Source organism: Lissotriton vulgaris, chromosome 5 (assembly GCF_964263255.1).
Source record: "Lissotriton vulgaris chromosome 5, aLisVul1.2, whole genome shotgun sequence".
Lineage (NCBI taxonomy): Eukaryota > Metazoa > Chordata > Amphibia > Caudata > Salamandridae > Lissotriton > Lissotriton vulgaris.
In genome coordinates this window covers 107,597,692-107,610,161 of record NC_141693.1, presented here as the reverse complement: position 1 = coordinate 107,610,161, position 12,470 = coordinate 107,597,692, and the positions used below count along the sequence as shown (strand labels likewise).

The window sequence follows — 12,470 nt, the reverse complement described above, 5'->3', positions numbered from 1 at the left end:
CCCGCTGCACGGATAGCTCTAGTGCCAGGGACTATTCACCTACCCTGACGGATTCCCCTCGGACGAGGGTGTCTCCAGGATGTGGTGCTACGAGGGGCGGCTAAACTGGGCATCACGCTCACTGTACCCGCACCACTGACATCAGTCTTCTTCGAAACGCTGCACAAGAAGCAGTTGTCTTGTCCTTTGCTGCCCTTGGTGCCTGGGCTGGTGGAACCGGCCATGGAGCTGTTCCTCACGCCTGCGTCTACGAGATCGGCACCTTCAAGGCTGCAGAAGAAATATAAGGCTGCTGACTCGGACCCAGCATTTCTTCGAGTGGATTCCACGCCTGACTCAGTGATCGTGACGGCAGCAAGAAAACAACATGCCACCACCCCATCATCAACAGTGCCTCCTGACAATGAGAGCCGCTGGATGGATTCGGCAGGCAGGAAGGTTTGCGGGACGGCCTCCACATCGATGAAGGCCGCAAGTGCCTCAGCCCTGTTGGGACGTTACGATCGAGCTCTGTGGAAGTCCCTCCAACAGTTTGCGGAACACCTTCCCTGGGAGAAGAGGGAAGATTTCCAAGAGATCCTCGCTGAAGGGCTGCTGGTTTCTAACCAGGTAATAAGTTTAGCTGCGGATTCTTCCCTCTTGGCAGCCCACTGGTACTGCCATGGGGTCAACCTGAGGCGCCATGCCTGGCTGCGTCTTACATCCTTGAAGCCCGAGGCACAGCAGAGGGTTGCTAACCTACCCTTTTCGGGCGAGACCCTCTTTGGGAAACATGCGGACGACGAGATGGCCCGCATGAAGGCGGAGGCCGGAACCCTGATGGCTGTCGGGTTGGAAAACCTAACGAACAGAAAAAGACCTTCTGCCCATTGCACAGGTGGTACGGGCGCAAGGCAGAGGGCAAGGTCGACAGGCTGGACAGCAACTTCAGCAGCAGCAGTTCCAGCGGAAACCGCTCCAAAAGCGCCAGAGGGGCCGAGGTGGTCAACAGTCTTCCGCCGCGACCAAATGCCCGGCTAGGTCTAGGCCCTGAGCTGTTACTTCCCCTTTGTCCGTTACCCGCTCCGGTGGGGGGGAAGCATTCAACATTACCCGGCAGAGTGGAGAAACATTACTCAGGACAAGTGGTGCTGAATATTGTTTGCAATGGATACAGTCTTCGTTTCACCAGCCCACCTCCAGCGATTCCACCGGTCGGCTCGCAGTTCCAACTGCGCGAGCTCCAGGCGGAGGCCGATACCCTGTTAAGAAAAAAGGTGATAAAAGACATCCCTCTGTCTCAAAGGGGAAAGGGTCTTTACTCACGCTTCTTCCTAGTACAGAAGAAGGACAAGAACGAGTTCAGACCCATTCTGGATTTGCGACAAGCAAACAAGTGGATTTGCAGGGAAAAGTTTTGCATGCTGTCTTTTCACCAGATGTATCCTCCGCTGCAGAGGGGAGACTGGCTGTGTGCGATAGATCTGCAAGATGTGTACTTCCATGTGCCCATTGCACGGAAACATCGGAAGTTCCTGCGCTTCCTTGTCGGCGCCAATCACGATCAATACACCGTACTACCGTTTGGACTGAAGTCTGCACCCAGGACTTTTTCGAAATGCATCTTCCTGAGGATTGCATGGACATATTGAAGGAGACTAAGAGCCAATCCACTAGGACCTCTTATGCTTACAAATGGAAGAGATTCTGCATCTGGTGCATGTATAAGAACTATGATCCGACGACCTGCAAGGAGGATGTTATCCTTCCATAACTTCTGCATCTAGCTCAGTCTGGCCTTAATTTTCATTCCATTAGGTTCATCTAGTTGCATTGACTGCTTACAGAAAAGGCCCTTCACAGACATCCTTCTTCCAGATTCCTGTGATTAAGGATGTTTTGGAAGGGTTGAAGAAGGTGTTCCCTCCTGTTCGGCTTCCTTCGCCTTCATGGGAACTGAATGTGGTGCTGTCCCGGCTGATGAAGGAACCCTTCGAGCCTATTCATAAGGCTTCATTGCAGCACCTGTCTTGGAAGGCGGCTTTCCTGGTGGCCATTACATCGGCCCGCAGGGTGAGTGAAATTCAGGCATTGTGTTGCCAGGAACCTTATACTGTATTTCATGCTGCTAAGGTTGTTATGCGTACTCACCCTAAGTTCCTTCCCAAGGTGATTTCTGATTTTCATGTTAATCAGAGTATAACTTTACCTACATTTTTCCAGAATCCTTCCACTCCAGCGGAACGGTCTCTTCATTCCTTGGATGTCAGAAGGGTGTTGAAACTCTATCTGGATAAGACCAAGGATATCCGTAGGTCCGACCAGCTGTTTGTCAACTATGGGTCGGTTAGGACTGGTCTGGCTACTTCGAAACAGTCCATCTCTAGGTGGATTGTGTCATGTATCCAGCTCTGTTATCAGAAAGCGAATAAGACCTTAGGGGGTAAGCCGAAGGCTCATTCTACCTGGGGCAAAGCAGCTACTACAGTTTTGCTTTGAAATGATTATGACTATACACAGAGATCCCCTACTACAGAAGGAGTAGTTTCTTACCTGTAACTCCAGTTCTGTAGTAGGGGTATCTCTGTTAGTCATAAGCGCCCGCGTTCCTGCCCAGTGGAGAAAATGGTATTGTAATGTATGCTACAGGCCTTGTTTTATGCACCTTCAAAAAGAACTGAAAGTAAAATGAAGGGGCTGAGCATGCTGGGATACCGAGGGTCTCCAGAGAGTTCCTTAAAGGCACGGTATCCCTTTTCCAGACACATAATGGCAGCCTATGGAGGCTTGTCTGTCCTTGCCTTCCTCTCTATCATTCCAAGGATTTGGTGAGGGGGGAAGTTTCTGTATGGGTGAAACTTGACAGGTTGTGCTGAATGTGTTATTGGTGTTGTATGCTTGCCATTTCTAGTTGAAGTATTGGACAGTGTAGCCTTTTAGGTACAGGCTGCATTATGGTCTTTAATTTTCTCTTAAGTGTCTATGCAGGAATGCAATGAAGACAGCTTAAGAGATTTTTTTTGATTGCTCCGGGGTCCACGTACATGGGCGGGACTATTCACTAGATTATGACTATAACAGAGATACCCCTAATACAGAACTGGAGTTACAGGTAAGAAACTACTCCTTCTGCGCTCTCTAGTTTCTGCTGAGAGAGCCTTGGACACCTTTGAATTGAGGTGGAACTCGCTGCTTCCCTACATGTTTTTACCCCCTAATGCCCAAGATTCCTTGGGTTCTGAAAAAGATTTGCCTAGACCCTGTCTAAGGCAGTCATTCTTGTTGCCCCAGATTGGCTAAGGAGGGTGTGGTATGCAGACCTTCAGCAGCTCTCCCTATGTCCCTCACTTTTCCTTCCTCTCAGTATGGACTTTCTTTCACAGTTAAACTGGGAAGTATGACTCTGCACCGTAATCTTCAGAGCCTCCACCTTCATGTCTGCAGAGTGAGTGGGTGTGCATGAGCTCCTTTCAGCTTCTGCCAGAGCTGTGGACATCATCTTAACTGCTAGCTATCCCTCCACGGAGTCTGTATACTTTGGGAGGTCGAGCAGTTTTGTTGCATTGTGCACAGAAAACCAAGTCGATCCCTTGTGAACTAGATTGTCAGAGGTCCTCCAGTTTGTACTCTCTCTGGCTCCGAGAGGGAGTGCGGTAGTTGTCCTCAAGGGTTGCTGGGCAGAGTTGGCGGCGTTCCTCTGTCTCTTAGGCCAGACATCCCTGTTCATGTACTCTTATTATGATGAAGTTACATAAAGAGTTGAACAATCTGTATCCCTCTATTCCTTTTGTTATGCCACAACGGTAACTAAATCTTGCCCTTACTTTTCTTTGACGGTGTGTACATTTGAGCCCCTTCACAGTTGCCAGTTACGGTTGTTGACTATGAAGCTGTGTTTTTTGTTTCCATTACTTTGGTGAGACAGGCCTATGAGTTGCAAACGTGGAGTGCCTTTTTTTGCCATTCACTACCTTTTCCCCTTGACAAGCTGGTGAATGTACATGTTATGGCTGTGCATTATATCTCCCTGTTATTACGAGTCACCTGAGTTACCTTTAGTATACCTATAGTCCTATCATTAGGCACCATGAACTGAATTTTTCATGTTCAGCTCCCAGGATTCCCAGAGGGATGTTCTGGATTGGGCAATGGTCCCAGTGGCATAAATCGGCCCTGTAAAATAATTCAATCAATTTGAGACAATGGCCCATAGTGTACAACATTTTATATACATTGTGTGTGATAGGCTTCTTTAGTTGAGTTTTGACTAGATCACGGAGAACATGTTTGACATGTGTATAGGTGAGAAATTTCCCAAGGGAGAGATTATAGTGTGTGGTAAGGGTAGGGGAATCCAGCAATTTGCTACAAATCCATAATTCTCTCAATTTAGACAGACCCAGGTCGGTCCAGGAATGAACTTGACCAGACTAAATCTATCCTGTGCGGGTGGGGGGAATTAAGCAGGGGAATCGCTGAAGCACAGGGCAGAATTGACCTCCTTATCACACGTGTTCTGTTGTCATCACAAGACTGTTCTGAACAACACAGGAAAATGTTTGTGAACGATTGGCGGAAACATTAAGGAGTGAAGTGAGCCATCCATTTAATTGAAAACATGGAACCCCGTTTCAGAAAAAGATCCGCATACCAGCCATTGAAATAGCGACGGCAACTGTGCAGCTGAATAATAATGCTCATACCCTGCCTCTACTGGTAATTTAGTGGTAGATAATGCCACCCAACGGCACCCTGTAGCCCGGATAAAATTACTAAGCAGAATATTGACTTCCTTAATGAAGCACCTAGGAATAAGTAATGGGAGGCTTGTAGAATAATATAACAAGCGAAGGAGTATCCCCATTTTAATAAATGCAATCCAACCCAAGGCCTACAGAAGAGAGAGGTCCAAAGTGTGTTTCGTCCCCGGAGCTGTTGGACTGCCCTACTCAAGTTACCGTCTCTTAAATCCTCAGGTGAGTTGGAAACATTAAAAAATAACGACTCATATTCATGCACCAATCTGTGATTCAAGTGTACATGGGAACAGACATTATGCCCTGTATGCAGGGGAAAAATAAAGATTTGGCCTAATTTGTGTAGAGCTATCGAGTCTCCCAGTAGTTGCTGAATTAAAGAAAAGTCTCCTCCTGTGTCTTTTTTACATACAACAACCGCATGTAGTGACACTTCATGTATAGCTGACGAAGCGGTAACTTTAAGTGTGCCATAGGGCTTCGCAACCAAGCTGTTGTGGGTTATTTTGCCATAGCTAATAGTAATGGTGATAATGGGCAAACTTGACCAGTCCCCCGACCAACAGCCCAAGAATCAGAGCTACAATCCCAGGTTTTTACATGAGCCATTTGGTTTTTGTATAGAGTATGCTCTTGTTTATGCCAGTATGGACTTAACCCAAATCGCGTCAGAACTCTGCAATAATCCCAACTGAAGGAAATCTAAGGCCTTTTCAAAGTAGAACGAAATACATGCACCATTGTGGAACAATTTGGACGCATCACACTTAAAATTCCATAACCTTTAAAGACTGAAAGAGATAATGCATTTTGGAACAAAACTAGATTGATCGTCCTGGATCATTTGTGGGAGTTCTGGCAACAGATGACCAGCTAGTATTTTTACTAAGATCTTATAATCTGTATTTAAAATCGATAATGGGTGTTAGGAGTCTTTATGGTGTTTCAGCATTGTAGAAATAATGGCTTCATTCAAAGAGGAAAGGAGAGGACCTAATTTAAAGAATGCTTCATAGTGCGTAGCCAATCTTGGTGCCAAATGTATGGGAAAAAAGAATAAACCTCTGCCACATGCCCATCCAATTGTGCAATCTTACCACGAAGAAGGTCCAGTAGAACCACCCTAAATTCAACAGATGGGGGTGGTGGATGGGGGAGGGTGGTCATGACTCTGGGATGAAAATGTATGTAGATAGGGTAAGTACTCGATACTCGAGAATTAACCAAATCTGCCATTTGTTGTGTGTTCTGTCCCAGAAGTAGCAGTAGTATTGACATCTAAGAATTTCAAATTTATCAAAGTAGGTGAATCTTACAATGCATAAGTCTGCGACTTGGGTTAGTAGGAATAATCTGTTTCAAGTTCAGAATAGATGTTTTGAGCTACAAAATGTCTCTGGTTAGGATTTTGTCTAACCCTTCTGTAGTCATGATGCATAAGTCCCTAGCGAACACTTTAAACGTTTCCCACTCCACTAATGGGGAGGAGGTGCTTTTGCTTCTTATTGGGAAATATTGTGTCTATATGATCCTCCACTGTTTGACGGAACACCGAATAGTCCAATATATTTAATTGTAACTGCCATGTTGTAATTGGGGTAGGCATCCTCCTTGAGGTCAGGGCTATGTACAGAGGATTGTGGTTGGATAAGAATTTTGAGTAATATGAATTAGTCAAGACACCAGTATGAAGATCTGATGTGCAAACAAACCTATCCAATTGAGAGTGCATATTATGTACAGGAAAATAGAGTATTCATGCCGGTGCGTTCTATTCACCAAGTGTCACTCAATTCCCAGACGTCAAACAGTTGCTGGCAATTTTTTGCATTATGCACTGCTGGGGACCAGGGACTGGGGGTGAGGGGACATCAACCTGTCATAAAAGGTATCTAAAATGCTATTAAAGTCTCCCCACAGTGATCCAAGTGCCATTGACTCAGTCGATACGCGGTTCTAGAAAGCAAAAACCATGTCAATACCTTTGGGGAAAACTTTGAAATGATCTCCTAAAATTTTTATGAGCATTACCATCTCAGAGATTAAAAGCGAACTTGTACTATCAGATATTATATTTGATACTGTGCTTTTATTTATTTTTATTTGACTGTGCTGCTTGTAATTGATTTGTATATTCTTCTTATTATGCTTTATTATTTTATTGTGTTTTCTCTTATTTATGCGGGTGCTTGCTTTTTTACTTTGTTGGCTTTTTGAAGCTTTGTTTTGTGGTATTTGTGGTTTGCATATTACAATTAACCTTAAAAAAACACATGTTGGCTGCTGCTGGAGTACATATACTTATTGGCTGTTTGATGAAGCCCTGTGCTTCTTTCTGCACATCGAACAATCTATAGGTTACCTGCAAGGTCTTTATTAGCTTGGCAGTTTCCCCAAATAAATGTTTTCCTAATATCTGTGGAGTGACTTCAGCATAGGGTGCGGTTTGGAAAGATTGGTCGCATTTCATTAGTAGAACAAATGCCACTGAGGTTTAGTGAACCCATCTGTAAAATCTTAGTCCATGATTTCCGGAGAACGAAAGAACACAGGTTTCAAAAATTGTCTGGCATTGCACGCCATTTGACTTGCCTGTAAAAATTCTCTCCCTTCTAGAGCAGCGGCTTCATTCTTGGGTGTTAACTGACATTACAGTGCCAATGCAGTATATTGGTGAAGTGGGGCACGTGGCTACCTTTAGCTCTGAGCCCTGAGCATGCAAATTTCAGTTCCAAGCATGAGACTGTGTAGGTTAGTGCTTGAAGCACACAGTTTCCCCATATCATGAGAAAGGTGGAGGTATGCTTTGATGGAGATTCTCACACAGCGGTACACTTTATGGATGGCACTGTTCGCAACTACAACAGGCCACAAGTGCGCCTGACCATGATTGTTATAAAAGTGGTAAAAATATATTCAGCCAAAAGACCTCAAAATCATGAAACTCGATACCCCTCCACTGCTTCGACCTCTTCTTACCCCCTATGCGCCGTTACGTAACCTGCGATCTTCCAACCAAAACCTACTATGCGTCCCACGCATAAAACTTTGCCGCATGGGCGGCCGCTCCTTTAGGTTTCTTGGAGCCAAACTTTGGAATGATCTGCCGCAACATATTCGCTCCATAGAAAGCCTATCAGCGTTCCGGAAGGCAATAAAAACGTACCTATTCCCATAACTCCCTTCCCTTCCGCCCAGGCCTAGGTCTTGGTTCTTAGCGCCGGGACGCCTCATTGCTGAGGCAGCTGTTTGCGCTCTACCAAAACTATAGAATAGAATAGAATTCTTCTAAATATCTATGTAGAGCTGTGAAGCTGGGCTGATCTTTGTGCTTGCAGGTTGTAAGTGCATTTGATATCCATGCCATTGGAGTATATACTCCTGTGTTAAAAATGTAGTCCTGGTTAACAGGTTTGGCAATCAATTCAAGTGGGAATGTGCTTGAAGACCATATCTGAAGCCCATTGTGCACTCTTTACTGGCTCAATAAAAACAGTGATAGGGCTGACCAGAGTTGAGGAAAAAGCTCAATCTGTGAAAAGGAGTGTCCAGAGCCTGAAGCTGGATGTGTGACCAGCTGGATGTGTAGCCATCAGATCCATGAATGGACTTCTTCAGGTTAGTTCTCAAACTGACATAGTCGGAAGGCAGAGAAAACCCACTTGAGGCGGAACAATAACAGGAGATATTTTTTGCCTCACAAAACCTGGCTGGATCGCGAGGGTCAAATTTCTTTAACTTCAGTCTTATGCAGTGGATGGGAGCAAGAGCTGCCAGAGGCCAAAGTAGACAGCAATATGCCAGGAGAGTGGGATGCTCTCATCTGTTTTTATCCATTTTCTCGAAGTTATAGTATTCATGAATGCTGCTCATTACAGGATTGATGCATTCAATTTTGCTGAAAGGAACCGATTTGGTGAAAGAAATTGAAAGAAGGTTTCTCTTCTGGTCACAGAAGTTTTTGGAAAGTTTTAATTGTTTCATCCTGCCAGTAACTTTAACACTTAAGTGCCCAGTAAAGATCATAGACCATCTGGTGTTTAGGCTTCACATGTTGAGAAAACAGCTCTTGAAAAGGGCTGATTGCACCCTGACTTATAGAGGATGCCAAGACTCAATCCATAGGTTTTATACCAAGCTGCCAAATCGCACCACTTTACTGGGGATAATGAAGTTATAACGTTGTTAAGTTTGTTCCCCCAAAATGCCACAGCTGTATGCTACATTTTGTTTACATTTTAGAACTTTTAAGATGTGTTGTGAATGGTTTAACCTGGACTGGGGACCTTAACATTGTTAACCCACTGCACATTCCAAGGGTCCAAGTTTTAAGTGCAGCACATAGATTTGACAGACAAACCAGCCTATTATGGTAACAAGCTACACATTGAAAATAGTAAACAATACAAGTATCATCAAAGCGGTCTGTTGAAAAGAGTGGAAAGCTAGGCTAGAGTTGAGGTAAACTATAGCATAAATGGGGAATGAGATGTAACACATCAATACCTCTGGACTGACAACTCTGCCATTCAAGTAATCCTGATGACCATCAAAGCAACACACAAACAGGATGAGCCAAAATAGAACAAGAAACCTTCAGACACTCACTGACATCTACATCAACAACTTGCAGCATCAACTCATCTTCTGACCTGTCTCCACGCCAGTATCCTTTGTTAGTTCCCTTGTAAGCACCAACATTTCTGCAGAACCATGCGGATTTCGTTCTTCAACTAAAATGCAACCCCAAGCCTAACTACTTGACACCACGGGAGAAGCGTTCCATGTACAGAGAGAAAATAGTGTCAGAAAAGTAAAGTTTGGTGTGACATCATAAAATAAAATGTTGGACGAAGTGTTAACTGTTCAAACACACACAGTCACAGATTTCGATTTAATCCATCGTTATTTTACTCGCCATGCCACCGCAGTTTGGACCTAGCCATGTATAAATCAGTCTTGACCCTGCTCTCCATGGGAATAGTCAAGGCCGAACTGCCAAATTTGGTGTCACCCAGTACCTAACTCATCACATCAACAAAAAAAGCTACTATACCAAATCCTCAAATAGCCAACAGAAGCAGAATGCTCTTAGAAGAACATTAATAATTGCATCAACCCTTAACCACATATGCCCCACGCGCCACAGATAAGTTGAATACCATCAACCTCCTCAATGGGTAAAAAGTACTCGAGCCAGCAGCACAGAGACTACACCAAGGTGGCTTCTCTTCTTACACTCACCCCTCTGCCCTGCATCATACAGTGGTTATTTTTCAAAACTGTCTCTTTCAAATCCCACAAACATACTCCGCTTGTTGAAAACCACAGCCTACGAAGATGTCCTTCACTCATCTGTCATCAAAGCACTCTACACACTCACCCTTGTCAATGCCTTCCTTGCTGAAGGCATCATCTGAGAAGCTCTTGAGGCAGACCACGTTCTCACACTCCTGAAGAAGGCCACACTAATGCCTAGTACCTGATGACGCTGCCTGTCACTGGCAATCATTAGCCTATGCTTTCATCATCAAGATCATCATAAACTTAGGCTGATCTCAACTCCCATATCACTTCAAATGCCAGCAATCTCCGTCATTAGCTGGTTTCAGATATTGCTGCAGCTCCTCCAAGTTGACCATCCCAGCCTCAGTCACACCCTAGAGTCTTGAATGAGGTTCACAGGCAATGTCCTGCACAGAATCTCCTACGGCCTCTCCAATTGACACTAGTTCATTCATATTGGATGCTCCAGATCTTTAAAGCTTCCCATCACCTGTGGAATCCCCAAAAGGTCCCTCACGTTGCCTGTCCTCTTTAATCTCTACATGGAGCCCCCTAGATATCTGCATACTAAATAAAAGCATAAAAATCCATAAACTCGCCAATAGCACACAGCTATACACAAAAGTCTCCTGCGTTCTAGATAGCCAAAGCCCCAAGCACACATCCTGCATTTCATACAGACCTGCACCCCACCAACAATAAATTTCTGTTATTAGTCAAGAACAAAAAGCTAGACCAAACCTTACTCATCAACATGGACTAATTGATACCTTGACTTTCAATCAAGTCCATGCCACTCTGATTCATCCTTAGTACCGATCTCATCCTCTAGAATCAAGAAAACCAAGATGGCTTGATACTAACTCTACTAAAAGTGAAACTGTTCCTCTCAGAGAGTGAATTCAGAGCTGCACAAACTCTCCTACCCAGTATTCTTCCCAGACTTACCATTGCTCCCCCTTCGAAGTATCCTCCATGATGCAGCACACCTTAAGGGGCTTCAAGAAACATGACCTTATTATGGACTTTATTGAAACAGATCCACATTCTTCTCTCCTTTCCGGCCTCCACCACCTTCAAAGCCAGCGGAATAATCAACATCGCCATCACTGCCTGCACCCTGGCTGATAAACTCTCTGCACCCTCACGTCTAGGACTCCTTCAGACCGGTGAAGAGAAAGTGCCAAAAATTAGACAGGCCTCTTCTATAAATGCATCCATCGATAGTAGGGCCATATGAGATGTTGGGTGTTAGTAAAGCGAATCTAAGGGGAGAAGCTAGTAAATTATGACATTGATATTTACAATTGTTCTTATTTGCGTTTTTACATGTTTTTCCCTGATACCTTTTTTTTTCGTTGTCCGTTCTGGATTTCATTGTAGATACATTGGAAAGTTTTGCTTTATTTTGCACTCTTAGGTATTTTTGATTGAAAGGAATGGTTGATTAATAAGCCACGAAGTGTTAAGTGCATCATAAATACTAATATTAAAAAATATTCTTAATGCACATGCTGGTTGCATGAGTAAGAACTGTTTTTCGTATTTACTCCACAGAGTGCTCACATGTCAATGATTGATGCATTAATGATGGCGTATACTGTTGAAATGATTAGCATTGAAAAGGTGGTTGCCAGTGTCAAACGCTTTTCTACATTCAGTGCCTCAAAGGAGCTACCCTATGATCTGGAGGATGCTATGGTTTTCTGGATTAATAAGGTAACATTATGCATGTAATATCATTCATTTGGGCTGTCTGTTGCACTAATATTGGTGTAAATGTATTTAAAAAGTAACCCTTTTTCTACGTAAGAGTGGTAAAGATGTGGCGTCTTAAATGTTTTATGCCCTTTTCAGAACAACAAACTAAATTGTATATTTCTATTGAATAAGAATCAGTATGTTTATCCTTGACCGAATAGCCAGTCTGTGATCACCAGGAAGCACAATTGGCTCATTTTTGGCTCCGTCCACTCGTTGATTTGACACTACAAATATTTGGTTAGAAAATAAAAGTTTATTAGCCTACATAGTCTTTGTGACTCATAACGTGACTGACAGCCAGAAAGGTTTCATGTCTGAGTGTGGACTGCACACAGTGTCCTTGAGACTGTGTTAGCAGCATCCGCCATGTTAGGTAGAGCTGCAAATGTGGGAAAGTTATTTCAGTGAAGTAGTTCCATCCCATCATTTGACTAAGAACAAGAGAGACTTCACCTACGCGTCTGCACAAGCAGCAATGTCACATTACTATGGCAGTAGTACTGGCACATTAAGTGGACCAGAGGTAAGGAGCATTTAGTGTCTCAGTTTGCAGAAGGAGGTAGTGGATTTATTTGTGTGACCACTCATCCACCCTGCCCTTAACAGATGGGAGAAGTAGGTAGTGTAAGTCTAGCCCTACCTTCTTCCTACTTGTAGTGAGTGAATGACTCTATCCTGACAGCC

At 44.1% G+C, this 12,470-nt stretch overlaps 1 protein-coding gene across 2 annotated transcripts in view; it reads left to right on the top strand.

The window, feature by feature from the left end:
• CAMSAP1 (calmodulin regulated spectrin associated protein 1) overlaps positions 1 to 12,470 on the top strand; it is a 542,816-nt gene that overhangs the window by 263,802 nt on the left and 266,544 nt on the right. For both annotated transcript variants that reach the window (XM_086921001.1, XM_086921000.1), the window contains exon 4: positions 11,580 to 11,741. In XM_086921001.1, coding sequence (XP_086777127.1) covers positions 11,580 to 11,741 — 162 coding nt within the window. The remainder of the gene's footprint in view (positions 1 to 11,579; positions 11,742 to 12,470) is intronic.